The sequence below is a fragment of the Cavia porcellus genome, unplaced genomic scaffold (genome assembly GCF_034190915.1).
Source record: "Cavia porcellus strain 051 isolate PalLab524CR breed Dunkin Hartley unplaced genomic scaffold, mCavPor4.1 scaffold_14, whole genome shotgun sequence".
Taxonomy (NCBI): Eukaryota; Metazoa; Chordata; class Mammalia; order Rodentia; family Caviidae; genus Cavia; species Cavia porcellus.
In genome coordinates this window covers 8,844,060-8,860,734 of record NW_026947497.1, presented here as the reverse complement: position 1 = coordinate 8,860,734, position 16,675 = coordinate 8,844,060, and the positions used below count along the sequence as shown (strand labels likewise).

Here is a 16,675-nt window from a genome sequence, read left to right as displayed (position 1 = left end):
CACGTTCACACAGGAAATGGTAAAACTGTTCCTACTTAGCCTTCCTGATGATTTCATCTATAACATTAAGAAAATTGGACCAGATGTTTTTCAGACTGTGCTCCAAAAACTATAGGACCTCCACCTGTATCTGAAACATACCCACTTTTGTCTTTTTTCTGATTTCTCTTATCTATAATTTCCTGTGGAAAAACAATGTTTTTAAACTGTCCATAATGGTTCTTGTAAAAAAAAAAAAATACTCTTGCTCTTCACAGGTAACTTAGGGATGGATCAGATTTGGAGTTCTCCTCCAATGGACACCAATGGATGTGCTCTAATGGGGCCCACACTCCCGGCCTACCTGAAGGGATGTCAGACCCACAGATGAGGGCACAGCCTACTCTGCCTATCTCAGAGGCTCATCACAAGATGTGGGCTGTCGCCTATACTTCTACCCAGCTGGCAGAAATTAAAGTTCCCCGGCCCCTTCTTTAGATCAACGATCTGCCAAGGGGGAGGGCTTACCAAGCTGGGGCAAACATGTTGGCTTACAATGAAAGGTCAAAGGAGGGAACGATGAGAGCCACACAGAACTGAGGCACAGAGCAAGGGTGGGGAAGAGTGGCAGCCTGGCAGCACCAGCAGCAGCCCAGCTCATTGGATCGAGGGCTTAAGAGGTACCCAACTGTACCCTACGCCTGGAAAATGGTAGCCAGGGACTGAAAGTTCCCACCCTCAATCTTAGAGATCAGTCCTGTCCTGAGACCAGCTCTGGGTACTCCAAACCACCTCATTAGCATAAACTCGGCTGTGACCCAGTTGCTCATAATGTCATCCAACCTGGTACAGAGACTTATACACCGTACACTAAAGAAATAAATAATCTCATTTTGTCTTCTGTGATTCTGAGGGGTTTGGTGGGGGCGGTGACGGATCTGCTATGTTCTCCAGGCTGGCCTTGAACTTACTTTGTAGCCCAAGCTATTCTTGAACTGGTGGCAATCCTCCTGCTTCATTCAACCTCCAGTGCGAGGATTACAGGCACATGCGTGGTGTCCTGTGATATTTTATACTCGTACTTCTGACCTATTTCTTTTTCACTATACCTGGAATTCCACAGAGCTCTATTAAATAGCGAAGTAGTTTATGTAGGCTTAAAAAATAAATCAAAAAACTCAAATGACTGCTTCCTAATCTTTATCATTTTCCCCCCAAAATCAGCGTATGAGACAGAAACAGATCTGATCTTGTTTTTCTACTTACACTAATCCCTTCCACAGAAAGGACACCAAACCTGACCTAAGCTCTGTATTTCCAAATCCTTCTGCACCTTGGCCTTGCCTAACTGCCCTGGGATGTCCCTACCTTCACCTTCTCTGTCGCCTGGATGCTCTGGAAGACTGTCTCTCTCCGGCCCACACCTGCCAAGCACACACTTAATGTGACTTCTGTGGGCTGCAATCTCTTTCTGCAAACCGCCCTACGCTCCCACCTCAACCTGTCAAATCCCTCTCAGGCCAGGCACAACCAATTTGAAACACAAGTCAAGGAGGGAGGAGGGATCTGTTTACTATACTAACTCAGAGGACTTAACTAGTAAGCAGGCACCAAATGTTGATACGGTAGCAACTTTAAAGAAATTATAACAAACAGCAGAAAGCAAGCATTTTCTGTATTTGGCATCAAAGTAGTGATTTGTTCTTCCAAATTTAACATCCAATTTGGCTAAGCAAATATCCTGGCATCTTTTGAATGCTCACAAAAATTTTTAGAGCTAATGTAAATATTCGAAACTTTAAAAATTGTCCATTCAGACTGATAATGCATCCTCAAACAAATCAAAGGAAGACACAGTCCTCGAATCACTCACTCCTAGCTATGGCTTTACAGGGTTCTAATATGTGGGGCCTGTTCCTACACCACCAGGTTCTACTTGCTTCCCACACAAAACTGTCAAAACAAAAACAAAAATTTGTGTTGTTACAAGAACAGAAACTGCTCAGAAACACCATTTTTACAACCATTCGGAACACGTATACGCTAACAAGACGTTAGGATCCCTTCAGAGTAAACAATGACTTTTGGAGGTAAAACATGTCATATCGACGAGTACGGCTGAGCCAATGGCTGCCACAGTTTAGTTTAGGCCTCACTTTCGATTATGAGAGATTTCAATCTCTGCTTCTCAGAAGGAACCACGGCGTTTATGTTTGAAAAGCCTTCAACTGCTGAACTCAAGATGTTGCTGATAAATTTTCCTTGACGAACTGGATAAAATGGGTCAATCTCAGAAGCCCAGTAGTGCATCTTTGTTCTCCCACCACCAGCACCAGACAGACATTTTTCTGAATCCAGCAATTACTTTCCAAGGCTCTCTGACATCCTATCAAGTCTCTACGGAGTTCTCCCGCCCCACCCCCATCTATGAACACTCCCAGCCTCAAGATTAGGAAACCGATGTCCCAGAGCCTTCATTTTTTCAGCTGAAACTGCTGGATTCTCAAAGCCCACCGCCTTAGTAGGAGAGCAGCTCTCCTACTGCGCTGGTAGCGGCTGCCCCACGGAGGCCTCGCCTGCGACCTGGGCCAACCAACCGCCCCTTTTCTATTTCAGAAAGTGGGGGCCAAGAGAAATCAAACCCAAACCACTCGACCCACCGGCCCGAGGGCGTTCCTCTACGCCCGTCGTGACACCTGGCGCCTTTCAAGCCCTGACAGCGAACTCCCGACAGCCGCACAGCCTCGCAGCGACCACAGCCTCGCAGGCCAGGCAGGTCGGGGTCACGTCTCCCTCTCGGGGCGCACCTATCCGCACCCTTTTGGCCACTAACTTGCGTGCGAACTTCAGTCCCGCGGGGCGAGCTCGCCGGGCCCGCGGTCCTGCTGGGATGGGGTCGGGGCGGACGACCAGGCCCGGCGAGGCTCGCGACGCGGCCTGTGGGGCCTCCCCGCGCCCTGGCCCCGGTCCCGACCCCGCCGGCCCTCAGGAGCCCACCCACCCCGGCCGCCTGCCCCTGCTGCCGCTCTAGGCCACGCGCTCACCGTTTTGCCGTGCCGGCGCCGGGCCCGAGGACGCGAGGGCTGCGGGAGCCACGGCCACGCCGGGCCGGGGAGGGGTGCGGGCGCCGGCGGTCGCGTGAGGGGACCCGGAGGGGGCCGACATGTCCGCTCGGCGGGCGGCGGCGACGCGACTGCGCCCCGGAAGGGTGGGCGGAGGGACAAGGAGGCGGGGCCGGCGGGCGGCGCGAGAGGAAAAGGAAGAAGAAGAGGAAGCAGCGTGCCTGCGTCGCCGGTCGGCCCGGAACCACAGTTGCGAGCCCCGAGCTCCGTCGGCCCCGTGGCGTAGGACACCTCCAGGCCCCGCCCCTCTTGGCCTTGCCCCGCCCCGTCCTCCCGGTGCCGCCCACCCCACGCCCCGCCTCTCTACTCCTCTGTTGCGCCGCAGCGCCCCCTGCCGGCAGACTTCGCGGGGACCCGGGGACCCAAAACCAGACTTTGGTTTTCATTTTTTGCGTTTGAATTTCTTTACTCCTTAATTGCAAGCAAATGTGGCGTTCAAGCTTCATGTCTGTTGGTAACGGCTGATTCCTCGTTACAGATAAAAGGAAGGATTTCTGTGCAATAAACACAAGACTCACGGCGAAGGGAATAGTGCACACCTGCAATCCCGGCATCCTAGGAGGCCGAGGCAGAAAGATCACAAGTTCGAGCCTAGCCTTAGCTGGGACACTTGACTTACTGAGACCTTCTCAGATTTCTTTAAAAGGGCACAAGGGTGGGGGATGAAGCTGAGTGCAGATGCCGTGGGTTCGAAACCAGTACTAAAAACACTGTGTTATTTAAAACTTTTCCTCGAGATTCAGTCTTCCCAGGAATAGGGAGACCCACATCACCATGCGGCTCCTGCCAGGCCTTCGCTCACCTCCTAGGCGCTCACCTCCTAGGCACTCGGAGAGCCAGCGGCCCGGGGAGGGAGTATCCTCCACTCGCGCAGCCACTGGGCGCCCCACGCGGGCCCCAGTGCGCAGGCGCAGAGCTGCTGCGCGGCCTGGAGGCGCTGCGGGCAGGATTTGAGCAGCCGGGTGCACCTGGGAGGCCTAGGTCTTCCGAGCTTGCCTGCTGCACGAGGTGGAGGCTCCGGGGACTCGCACAACAGGAGAACTCACTCCCCAAGTTTCTCAATAAGAAAATCGGCTAGCAGAGCAGAAAGTCGCAGATACGAGAAAAACAGCTACATTCACCGGCCGCCCTGCACAAAGGACATCCTGCATGCCAGCCCCGGGACTGCCACAATGCTTCAGGCCCTGGGTTTTGCAATACTTGCTCCCCTACCTAAACTCCCTGTGAGATGCGCGCTCGTCCCTGGCTGGGGCCAGTGGGCTTTCGCCCTTCGCCCAGCCGCACCCGGTTTGCAATAAAGTTCTCCCATGTTGCTAAAACCTTGCCTGTCTCGGTGGTCTCAGCTGTGCCTCGGTTTACCTGAACAATATCACTAGCTGAAGGAATTTGGGAAGTGACAGGGATAGGGCAGCTTCTCTCACCTTCCCCTGAAGCGGCTTTTTTCTTTTCTCTCTCTCTCTTTTTTTTTTTAACTTTGATACTGAGGATTGAACCCCACATCTTTGCACTGAGCTACATTTTTAGCCTCTTTTACTTTTAAATTTTGAGACAGAGTCGTACTAGATTGCCCAGGCTGGGCTGGAATGTTCGACCCTGTTTAGGGAACCACCTGGACGACTGTCCTTGAAAGTAGAGCAGTTCTCTCCACTTGGCTAAACCTGGCCCTGTCTCCATGTACCGATACGTACAGAGCTGGCTGGGCCATTTCTTTATCTCTTCACTTGGCTCTAAGCAATGTAAATAGGGCTGGCTGAGGTGCTGATGCTTAATCTTTGAAGCTAGGTGACAGTCACTTTTCCTGCTCAGTGACTCCTGAAAAACAGGGCTGAGCCATGTGGGATGAAGAGCCACCACTCCACGCCATCACCTGGAAACAGCCTCCTTGAGATAAGAGCTATGACTTCCTAGTGCAGAAAGACTATGTCCGAGCTGAAGCCCCGCCCCCAAACCTTAGCTACTGCCTCGTGCGTTATGCAGATTGTTCTCTGCATTTCTTTCCCTCTGCACAGCGCAGGGCTGATCTCAGGCTTCTTAGCCCAACTCACAGCTCTTATATATTTCCTGCCTCTCTCACTATCACTTATTCCAAGCCACTCCCCTCATGCACAATTAAAACTCCAATTGGGCCCTAAGTTGTGGCCTTTGTTCCAGTGAATCTTCACCCTGGCTGGACTTAGGGCCCCTCGGCTTAGTGTCTTTATTTTTGTCTTGGGTTGCACTGGAAGTGGTAGATTGGAATTAACTTGTTAGAATTCCAATAACTTCTCCATGGAATTACAAATATAAACTTTCCAGACCTTGACATGGATGGGAAAGGAGTCTCTATATAACCCTCCTGCCTCAGCCTCCCAGAGTGCAGGGATTACAGCGTGCGCCTCCATCCCCAACTGAAGCAGGTTTTAAGACCCTCAGGGCAGAGGTGTTCTGCCTACATCTGGAAGTGGAAGCACCCTCCTATCTGTAGACAGGGATGCAAAAGAAGTCGGGATGGGGCCTGCTATTCTCCCTGTTCTCATGACTTTACTCTCCCTCAAACCTAGCTCACAGACGCTCTGCTTCGCCCTCTTCATATGCATTTCTTTATGAAGGCTCCGGTGTCCCGCAAAATTTGCATGAGATACATTTACTTTATGAGCCTGTGATTTCACTTTGTTGCTCGAAGTGCCAGCCCTACCAGGATTGAAGAAAAGGATGAAGGACTTGTTACCAGCTGTTGGGGTCCCAGATAGTCACTCCATGTACTTATCCTGAACAAAGAATTGGATAAAACACATATAAAACACATGAAAACGGGAGTGAGGGTTGACATTTATTAAAGTAGGAAAAGGAGTTCGCACTGCAGGGCAAGACGAAGCCACGGAGGCTGCAGCAGCGCTTTGCAGCTCAGGTCCTTACTGGAAGCGAATCTCTGCACCCTAGCGAAGCACACTGGTCTCCACCAGCGGTAAATGTAGAATGGAAGAGAGCACTTCTGATTGGTCGAGGAACTGCGTTCTGGGCCTGTACCCTGGGTCTTTGTGATTGACAGGCCACACCCACTTGTCCAAGCAGATTGCCCCACTCTAATCTCCGTCTCAGCCACACACTGTGTGCGTGCGTGTGTGATTTTAATTTTCATAATTAGCCCATGGGATATTTTTCTTATCCCCATTCTGCTAACCAGTAGATTAAGGCTTATGTGGTTCAAACAATCTTAGTAAAAATCGGACCTGTAATCAGCAGAACCAGAGTTTACACCATTACATTTGTTCCCTTTTCATTTGCCGGGTCCTCCTAGAGCACTGTCGACTAGGATATCCGATTTGCATGTCAAAGCAATTCTTGTTTTCCATGATGAACACATGTTCCCAGTTCTTCGGAATGGTGAATAGCAACATGTTTGAAATGCAAATTCTCTGCCTCAGCCCCAGACCTGTGGAGTGAGGAGGGCCACATTGGGGCCCCAGGACCAGCTTTCTAAGTGATGAAGACACTCAGGAACATTCTGAGGGCCACTGCTTTTGAGGAGCAAAGTTAAGCTGTTGGTTCATGTGTCTTTACTCTGTGCTTTTGTTTTGTTTGTTTGTTAAGACAGTCTTGCTATGTAGGCCAGAATCTGAGGTGATCTTCCTGCCTCAGGCTCCTGAGTGCTGGGATTATAGGTGTGTCGAATTACTCCTGGCTCATCCCCTGTACTTTGAGAGGTGATGGTCTTTTTCATCCAACCTCTTGCAAACCTTCAACCATGTTAATGTGTACATTTGTGATGATGGTTGCATGAATGTCAAACTCAAGGATGTTCTTTTATCATCCTAGATGTTTGAGATGCAGGACTGATGCAGATAAGATGACAAAGTCTATGTTCAGTGGGAGAAAAATGGAAATTAACCCCTGCCACATGTGCAGAATGGAACTTTTTGTTTGTTTGTTTGTTTGTTTTTTCTTAGGCTGGGTCTCTGTAGCCAGGTTGAGTCTCAAACTCCAGGCAATTGTCCTGCTTCAGCCTCCTAAGTGCTGGCATCATAAATGCCTGCCAACATGCTCAGCCAGGAAGGAACATTTTGATGTTTGCCAAATTGTAGCACACCTGCCACTATTTGTCACACCCATGAGAACTCATATGCTCCGTAGCAGGATGTGTGCCTTACACAACTCTCAAGAATAATATTTCACTTTTTTCTCTACCATAGCTTCGCTTTTCATATCCCTCCACCATGTTGTTGTTTTTATTTCATTTTCTTCATTTTGTTTTCAAGATACTAAGAGCCTCCAGCATACTAGGCGAGCACTCCCCTAGTGAAATATGCCTCCTTTTATGGTGGCTGTTCAACTACCAATTTTTAAATTTTTTTTGTACTGGGGATCGAACTCACAACCTCGAATTTGCCAGGCAGGTTTATGCTGCTAAGCTAAATCCCTGGCCCAATTTATTTATTTATTTATCTTTTATTTGTACCAGGGATTGAAGTCATGACTGCATGCTTACAAGGCAGGCACTTATGACACTGAGCTAAATCCTCAGCCCAGCCTAGCCCAATTTTAAAATATTTTATATTGAGACAAGGTCTTGCTAAATTTCCCAGGTTTTGATACAATTTGTAATCCTCCTGCCTCAGCCTCCCAAAAATCAGGGTTACAGGCGTGCACCACTGGGACCAGTTCATTCTCTATTTTTAAAGTTACATTTGACCACTGTAGAAGCCCCTCTCTTTTTAGTAGTGTTTTCTATTAGGTGTCTGCCTCCCAAAATAGATGAATGATTTTCTTTTTTTCTCCTATATTTGATCTATTTAAGCATTATTGCATTTTTACTAGGCCAAAGGTTAGAGATCTACAAATAAGCGAGATACAATATGTCCCTGGGGTATACAGAATCTTTCATGTAGATTTCTACTGATTTACATGAAGATTTCTTGATTTTTTTCTCCTATCTGTGTTTTTGTGTTAGCTTTTCTTCTATTCCTTGTTGAATGTCTTTTTTTTTTTTTTTTTTTTTTTTTTTTTTGGAGACAGGGGTCTGCCTATGCAGTCCAGGTTGACCTTGAGCTCACTTTGTAGCCCAGGCTGGTCTCGAACTCGCAAGGATCCTCCTGCCTCAGCCTCCCAAATTTTGGGATTACAGATATGAGCCTAATTCTTCTTTTTGTTCCAACATTCCAATTTGAGTTCTACATCTCATTATGTGTTTGTGTACAGGGGGGAGGGGGTGGACAATTTCATTGACCTTATATCATTTGATCATTTATGTTGATATTATTTAACTGTCCTATAAGTCTCAATGGTTTAAGGCATTGTAGGGCTTCTAAAAGAAAAAGAGAATGAGATTATGAGGCAAATAATCACCACTAAGCTGAACCACACGAAAGCTCATGAGCTCATCCAAAACTTTCTCCGGTTCTCACATTTGGTTGTGATTCTCACAGGTGCCAACTTCGGTCACCACTAACCCATTCCACAGCATATTAAAGATAATGGCTCAGGGGCAGGGGGAGGGCATGCCGTCCACACAAGCAGGTTGAGAGCAAATGCTATTAGTTGCAAAATATAGGAAAGACAAGAACATTAGGAAAATGGAAGAATTTTTAAAAATGCACAGCAGTGATTGCTTAAAAATGCACAACCCATCCGCTGGGAATATAAGAAGCATCACCATCCATGATGCTAAACTGCTGGTCTGGAAAGATGCGCAGAGCAATCTAGCGCATACCGCACACTCCTGGGTGGCTCAACAGTGCTCAGCAGGTCCCTGTACATCGGTGCCAAAGTAGGACACAGAGCCCTGGCCCTTTGGCTGCTGAGAAGGACTGAACCATGTTCGGCACTGTTGCAGAAGACAGGAGAGACACCCCACGCACCCCCTTTTCCAATCTCAGCACTCTAACATTGGGATGGTGGTGTGGCTTGTGTCTAGGTGCCCCTGCAAAGCATCATGCGCTCATAGGGCTTTGCAGAGGAGGCTGGATCTAGAGTGTGGGATGCAGGGATTAAGGGTGTGTGATTACTAAATCAGTAGCCTAGACAGGGTTATAAAAGGGGCAGAGAGAAACTGATAAAGTTGCTTGGACTTGTATTGGTGCCTTCTGCCTGCCATGGGCAGTTGCTCCCCTGTGATGCCACCCTGCCTTGGAGCCAGCCGATTCTGGACTGAAAGCGCTACAAACTGTGAGCCAAATGAACCTTTCCTCTTTCACGTTGGGTGTTGGGTATTTCCTCTCATCAAGAAGAAAACATAACTAACACAGATGGCCTATTGGCCTGCCCCAGTATAAATTACTGTACAGCTATGGCGGTGGTCTAACCGGCAGCAGGCCAAAGCACCAACGCCTACCACTTCCTGCTTCCTCTTCAGCCCTAACTGCAACTCCCTTCCTGTTTCCAACCGGTTCCTCCCAGGTCATCGATATCCACCCATGCGCCACTTCCGATCAGAGGCCATATAACCCTCTGCCTCTGTGTATCCGGTGGAAGGTGACAGCCCCGCCCCGATGGGTTGTGTGCTCCTGTCCACATCTTCAACTCAATAAACCTGTTCCTTCTCTACATTTTGCTTCTGTCTTGCGCGAGAATATACCTTCTAACATTCTTTTGCCCCACAATTCCAATGTTCTCTGGTCCAGAGCTGGCAGAAGAGTTTATATCCACAGACTACTTGGGCGTGGGTGCCACTGAAACTTTCACTCACGTGTGAGTATTGTCACCTGAGGCTCTTGTTAAGATGCAGGTTTCTGGCTGTACAGGCTCATCATCCCAATGATAGAGAGGCTGAGGCAGGAGGCTCTTGAGTTTAAAGGTCAGCCTGGGCTATACAGTGATTACATAGGGAAGTAAAAAATAGAAAAAAGAAAAAATCCGAAGCCGGTTGCGATTGGGTCATTGGGGCGGCGGCCTGAGGTTCTGCCCTCGGAACAGGAGCAGAGCTGATGCCCACACTGGTGGGTTAAGGTCTGCTGGCCTAGGGACACAGCAGCAAGGGGCCCAGGGCGGCCTCCTCCTTCCCCCTTGAAGGCCAGCTAGCCTAGCAAGGCAAAGGCTTCTTTGCCCCCAGCCGCCCTGCAGGATGGGCCCGCCCGTCCACTCCCTGGCTTCTCGGCTCCTCTGCGCCTTAAAGCAACTTGGGCCGTTTCTAGTGGGTGAGGGGAGGTCTGGGGTTCACCCTGACCCCTCCCCCCTGCACAATAGCCTTTTCCACTTATTGTTTTTGTGGACAAGGGTGATTTCCTCAGCTCAGGCACCTTGAAGAACAAGAGTTTTTCTCGCTGGGACCCTGCAGGCTCGCTCCGGGACGCAGACTGGCCAGGGCTGACTTCCCGGCTGGCCTGGCCACGTCCTGGAGGTCTGGGCAGCCCGCGGGCGCCCAGGGACTGCCGCGCTCTCCGGCGCCCCCTGCTGGAAGCAGGCCAGGTTGCTACACTGTTGCTGCAGAGAGCTGATTTTTTAAAATTTTCGTTTATACAATTATGTAAGTTGAAAGATCTTAAACTGGGTAGTTTGGCATCACAAAAGGTTTGGATAACAATTTGCACTTAAATCGTTGAAGGCATAAACTTTAATTTCATGAAAACGCGAAACATTTTTTGGAAATACTAGATTTCCAAAAACAAACAAACAAACAAACAAAAAATGGAGAGCTTACTTAGAACGCCACACTTCTAAAAAGAATACTGACAAGCTGGACACCAGCATTCTGGCCAAGTGTCTTACAGCTTGTGATAGGCCATATAGAATAACCCATTCAAAATGGATTAGGGACTTAAACATGAGACGTGAACTTGTCGAACTGCAGTTCAGAAGAGGACGCTGGACGCTGGTGTGGGGAGATATCCTGGATCCAACCCCAGAAGCACAGGCAACAAATCAAAATCAAACAAACGAGACTGTGCCAGACAAAAAAGCTGTGCACACACGGGATTAGGAGAACGTATTTGCAAACCTTGTATCCGATAAGGGGCTCAAATCTAAACTATACAGAGAATTCAGACAACTCGGTGACGAGGAAGCAAATAAACTGTCAAAGACTTATCTAGGCAGTTCTTGAAAGAAAACACGTGAATGCACAAAAGACTGTAAAGAAATGCTCCCTGTCCCCGGGCTGAGGAAATTCAAATTAAAACCACAGGATACCCCCACCCCCGTCAGAGTGGCTGTTATTGAAAAGAAAGTCGGTAAGTAAATGTTGACAGGGTGCAGGGAAGGAGGAGCCCCTGCGCACTGTTGGTGAGAATATAAACCAAATCAGCCACCGTGGGAAACAGTGTGGCCACTCCTCACAAGACTGTAACAGACCTGCACAACTCAGCCGGCCCATTGCTACATACCTTGGAAGCAACCTAGGTGTCCCCCCATCAAATGAATGACTAAAGAAAATGTGGGTGGGTCACTATGCAGCCTTTAGAAAGAGGGACATAGTTCTCATTTGTGATGACGTTCGTGTGTGGACCTGGAGGATGTTACAGTAAGTAAAGTAATCCAGGTGTGGAAAGACAAGTACCACATGATCTCATTAATATGTAAAATCTAAAGTAGTCAGTTTAATAGAAGCAGAGGTTACAGTGAAGGTTACCAACAGCTGAGAGGAGGAGGAAGAGAGAAAGGGAACATTAGTACAAAAGAAAAGTAGACTTTAAATGTTTTCGCCACAGGAAAGAAAACCAGGGTTGGAAGAGCTGAGCTTGTTAATTAGCTTATTTAATCACCCCGCAGTTGTAAACACCAAAAACTTCACAGTAGATCCTGTTAACATATTCAATTATTATTTTCCAATTAAAAGTAAAATGAAAAAATAAGTTTGGGATAAAATAAACATGGAGGAGGCTGGGGATTTAGCTCAGCGGCATAAGCGCCTGCCTTGCAAGTGCGGAGTCAAGAGTTCGATCCCCGGTACCGATAAAAAAAAAAAGTTTAAAAAAAATAAACATTGAGGAGTTGGGGGATTTTGCTTAGCAAAGACAAAAAACCATCAGAAAATGGTGTTTTAAAATATTAGAAAGTTGGACCCAGAATGTAGTTCAGTGGCACAGCGCCTGCCTGGTAACACAGTGTCCTGAGTTCAATTCCCAAAGAGCAAGTTGTCACTTGAGATAGTAGAACAAAGACAGAGGACTGGGAATTGGGTACATGGTCACATTCGGGCACAAGTGGCAGGCAGGTCCGGTGCTGGCCTTCCCTGGAAGGGGAGTTGCGTGGGGCCAGGAGGGTCGCCATGTGCTGTCCAGCTTGTCCGAAATAACCCGCACATTTCGGTTCACTCCAGTTTGACTTGTTTCTTGGAGACAGGATCTTGCTGTATAGCTCAGGCTGGCCTCGATTCATGGTTATCCTCCTGCCTCAGCCTCCCCCATGCTGGGGGTATAAGCATGTACCATCCAGCCTCATTGAGCTGATGTCAATGACTACAAAGACTTTTATAATTTAACAAAAGTAATGTGTTTATCTGTGGTATTATTTCCTTGGTTATTGAAATCTTCCTATGTTGTTCCAATGTGCCTTTAGATGTAAAATGTTGTGGCATCTCGTGTCTTAAAAATACTTCTATAGAAAGAAAATTTTGACCAGTCTGGGCAAATTTCAGCCTTTCTTTCCTCAATATTAACTTTGTATGCCACACTACACTATTTGCTTTATTTCCTGAACCAACAAGAGGCCTCAGTAAGGAGTTCTCTGCACAGTGTGCACATGAGCTGGTTCAATAGCTCTTCTCCAAGCCGCTGCCATCCTGCAGTGCCAAAGGGTCACCCTGACTACTTCTGTGGGGCTTTGCGAGGCTTTCACAAAACCAAGTATGAGTGTCCCGTTTGTCATAAGGTGTCTGGCCAGAACACACATCGTCTGCATACAATTATGTACTCCTTCAATGACACATTTTTTGTTATTTTATTTTACTTTTTTTTTTTTGAGACAGGACCTTTCTGTGTAGTTTAGGCTGGCCTCAAATTCACAGTGATCCTCCTGCTTCAGCCTCCCAAGTTCTGGGATGATGGGCATTACAAATATGCCTGGCTTCAATAACACATTTTTTAATGGCAAAGATAAAACTCTGTTATCCTTTTTTTTTTTTTTTTGGTTTCAAATACTTTTTTTTTGTACTGGGAACTGAACTCAGGACCTTGTGCTTGCCAGGAAGGTGCTTATGCCTCTGAGCTAAATCCCTGACCCTCAAACACTTTTATTAATGTCCCCGGTGGTTTGAAAAGCATAGCTAGGTTTAATTCCAGTATAACCTTGCAGAATGCTTCTTCTCTCTGTGTTTCATTCAGACTGAAGTTCATTTTTGCTATTTTGCGAGTACATAATCTCACTGGAATTACAGGTATGAGCCACCACGCCCAGCTACAGTCGATATTTTAGACCAAAGCTAATCCTCACCACGTTCCAATGAATATATGCATATTACAGAGCTCAGACAGCATGAGACTTGGGATTGGAGAAAGGTTTTTTTTTTCCAACATAATTATTCTTTAAAGCAGTCTATTACTGATAGTGAAAAGTCAGTCCTATCAAATATTTCAAGAAAAACTTTTTCTTAGAAGAGAATTCAGTATTGCATGGTTATTTAATCTATTATAGATGCATTCTGAGACAAGTGGTTATAAAATCACATTCCCATTACTTTATGTTCTAAAATCTCCTACATATTCCTAAAAGGTGGAAAAATAAATGAACACACCTTCATAATGCACTAAGTAAGCCCAAAGCATTTATTGTGTGTGTGTGTGTGTGTGTGTGTGTGTGTGTGTGTGTGTGCGCGCCCATGTGTGCAGTACTGGAGAGGGAACCTAGGTGGGCTCCACCACTGAGCCACATCCCCAGTCCTTTATATTTTTATGTTGACATTTTGAGACAGGATATCAATAAGTTGCCCATGCTGAGCTCAGATTTGTGATGCTCCTGCCTCTGCCTGCTTTTTTTTTTTTCTTTTTTTTGGTACCAGGGATCGAGCTCATGACCTCGAATTTGTCTGGCAGGCAGTTACCTAAATTCCCAGCTGTCTGCCTGCTTTAGTGTGTGTGTATTTTTAAACAAGATATTCATTCTTATATTGTTATTCTATTTTACAAAACTGCCTTTAAAAATCAGCCCCTAACACCTGGCCCTCTCTGGGGGACAGTGTGATCATTTGAACCTGTAGACAAGGTGTGCGGAAACGGAGAGGGCTATTTTAAACAGCACCCCCCCACCCAGTGTTTACCTCCTTTGAAACATAATAAACCAAATCAGAGAATACTACTCCCTAGGAACTGCTCAGGAAGAAATTTCTCATGAAAACAAAAATTTCAGAAAGAGAAACCTATGATCTGGTGTTGGGGTCTGTGCCTAGACCCCCAATCCCCCAAATGGGTGCATGGCGAAGGCTCAAAGAAATGAGATACGCAGTATGATCTTTAGGGCTGCAGGAGGACCGCAATCCTCAGCAGAGCTTGTAACTGCTAGCTGGCCAGCCGACTGACCCTGGGCAGCCCGTATTTAATCAGAACAAGCCAGGAGTTGAGTGGACAGTGGAGGAAACCTGAACAGGGTCTTGGGAGGGACTCAAGGACCCCTCAGAGCAACAGACAATGCTCATTAAGGAAAACTACCCAGAAAGTCTCCAGGTGGCCTTGGCTGTGGCCTATTTTGCACCCTGAGGTGTCTCCTGTCCTCAGTTCAGCCATGCCTGGGCCACGCCACAGCCCTGCATGTGTATTCAGCTTCAATGGCTCCAAAAATCTGGTGATGCCAAGAGGAGGGAACTGGGTGGCTTCCTGCTGTCCCCCCACGTGGTGGGCAGGCAGGGAGACAGAGTACTAGGTACCACTCAGCAGGGGTGGGGATGGGAGAGAGGAGAAGCCGGGAGGGATGACAAGGTGGGACCCAAAGAGGTGGAGGTGCAGGGTTCCGGCTGCTGTCACGAGGAGGGGACTTTGGAGAGAGTGAAGAATTTGAGGAGCTTTGTAGGATGCTTTACTGACACCTTTCAACAAACTCATAATAAAGACCTATTTTATGATCAAAATTCGTCTCACATCAGTTTTGACTGAGATGCCACACAGGAATGACACTGTGCAGAATCTCTATTGTAGATTGTACACGCTTAATTCAAAAGCCATCTCTTGGCCTGGCATCTCAGATGCTTTCTTGTCACTGGGATAAAATATCTGACACCTGTAACTTGGAGGAGAGGTTTGTTTTGGTTCACGGTTTCAGCCCATGGTCATCTGGCTCCAGGCAGAACTAGGGTGATGGAGGGCCTGGTGGGGGAAAGTGTGCAGCGCCAGGCAGCCGGGGTGCAGAGAGACAGAAGCAAGAAGCCAGGTTGAGAAAAAACTTTCCAGCGCTCACTGCAGTGCCCTGATTCTTCTGACCAGGCCTCCCCTCTGAGCATGAGGTTTTTGGGGGGAATTTTTAGATCTAAAACATAGCATTCCACCTTAGGCCTCCTAAAGGCTCATGTCCATCTCAGGAAGCAAAATGCACTGAGTCCGTCTCTAGGAATCACCAAAGTTTTAACAGTTCCAGCACTGCTGAGAAGTCCAAGTTCAAAGTTTCCTCTTTGGAGACTCGATAAACTCCAAGGTGTGAGTCTCTGTGGAAATCAAAAAGCTGAACATGGAGAACAGACAATGGCACAGGGCAAACATTCCTATTCCAAAAGAGAGACATGGACAGGAGGAGCCCAAAACAAGACCGAAACCCAGCAGGGCAAACTTTCAATCTGTAGCTTTGTGTCCAGCTGCTAGGGGACACTGGGGTGAGCCAGGAACTCCAGCTGGCTTGGACAGAGCTGCTTCTATGCGATTACTAGTTGTAGCCCTCACAGCTTCTCTCTTGGGTGGCTCTGCTCACTGCCTGCAGCGTTTCGCAGCGGCAGATCCACATTCCGGGCTTTTCTAAATCACTGGACTCTCCACCATACTTCTGTCTTCACTACCACAGTCCACACCCTGCTCTCCCAGGGGCACACTGCCCCACATTTCAGGTTTCCTTCTGAAACCTGGATGCACAGTTCTTTCCTTCTCTGTGCCTGTAATACCAGCACTACACGGGCTACGGCAAGGTCGTCCTCCAGCTCCAGCAGAGGTGGACCTTCTTGGATCATGAGGGTAGTAGCTTCTGAGTGCTTGAGAATTATGACATTTTAGGACATCAAGCACTTCCTGGGAGGTGTTCCGGGGATTTTTTTTCTCAAAGGAAAGTTTACAGTTTTGTACTTTTCTGGTTGTAAATGGTAGAACTTTGCTGCTTCCTGAGATGCCTTGAAGCCATCTTTCTTACTGTCTCTATGCAAAATACTTGGCTTCTTTTTATTGTGAATCTTTTAATAGTCAAGTTTTCTGTAGCCTCAACTTTGAAGAATCTTTCTTTCTGATAAAATTTCAAAAATTTTCCCATTTGCTTCTGAATTTCACTGTAGATCTGGTTAAACACAGCTGATAGTAGCCACGCCAAAGCCTGAACATTGGGTGACTTTGAAATTGCTGAGATTAATTAGCCCACCATCCTTAAACACAGTCTCCCAAAAAGTGTGAGGCAAAATGAAGTGTAGCACATATGGCCTCGATTCCAGCTGCCAGTGGAGTCCTTGTTCCCAGCTGAAATCTTCTGACAGTGACTCAGTGTGC

General features: G+C 47.5%; 1 protein-coding gene across 3 annotated transcripts in view; it reads right to left on the bottom strand.

The window, feature by feature from the left end:
* The window catches only part of Sec24b (SEC24 homolog B, COPII coat complex component), a 65,343-nt gene extending 62,030 nt beyond the window's left edge, over positions 1-3,313 (bottom strand). For all 3 annotated transcript variants that reach the window (XM_003467997.5, XM_005002899.4, XM_063260620.1), the window contains exon 1: positions 3,024-3,313. In XM_003467997.5, the coding sequence (XP_003468045.1) occupies positions 3,024-3,144 (121 nt within the window). In that variant the 5' untranslated portion in view covers positions 3,145-3,313. The remainder of the gene's footprint in view (positions 1-3,023) is intronic.
* Positions 3,314-16,675: the final 13,362 nt, after the last annotated feature.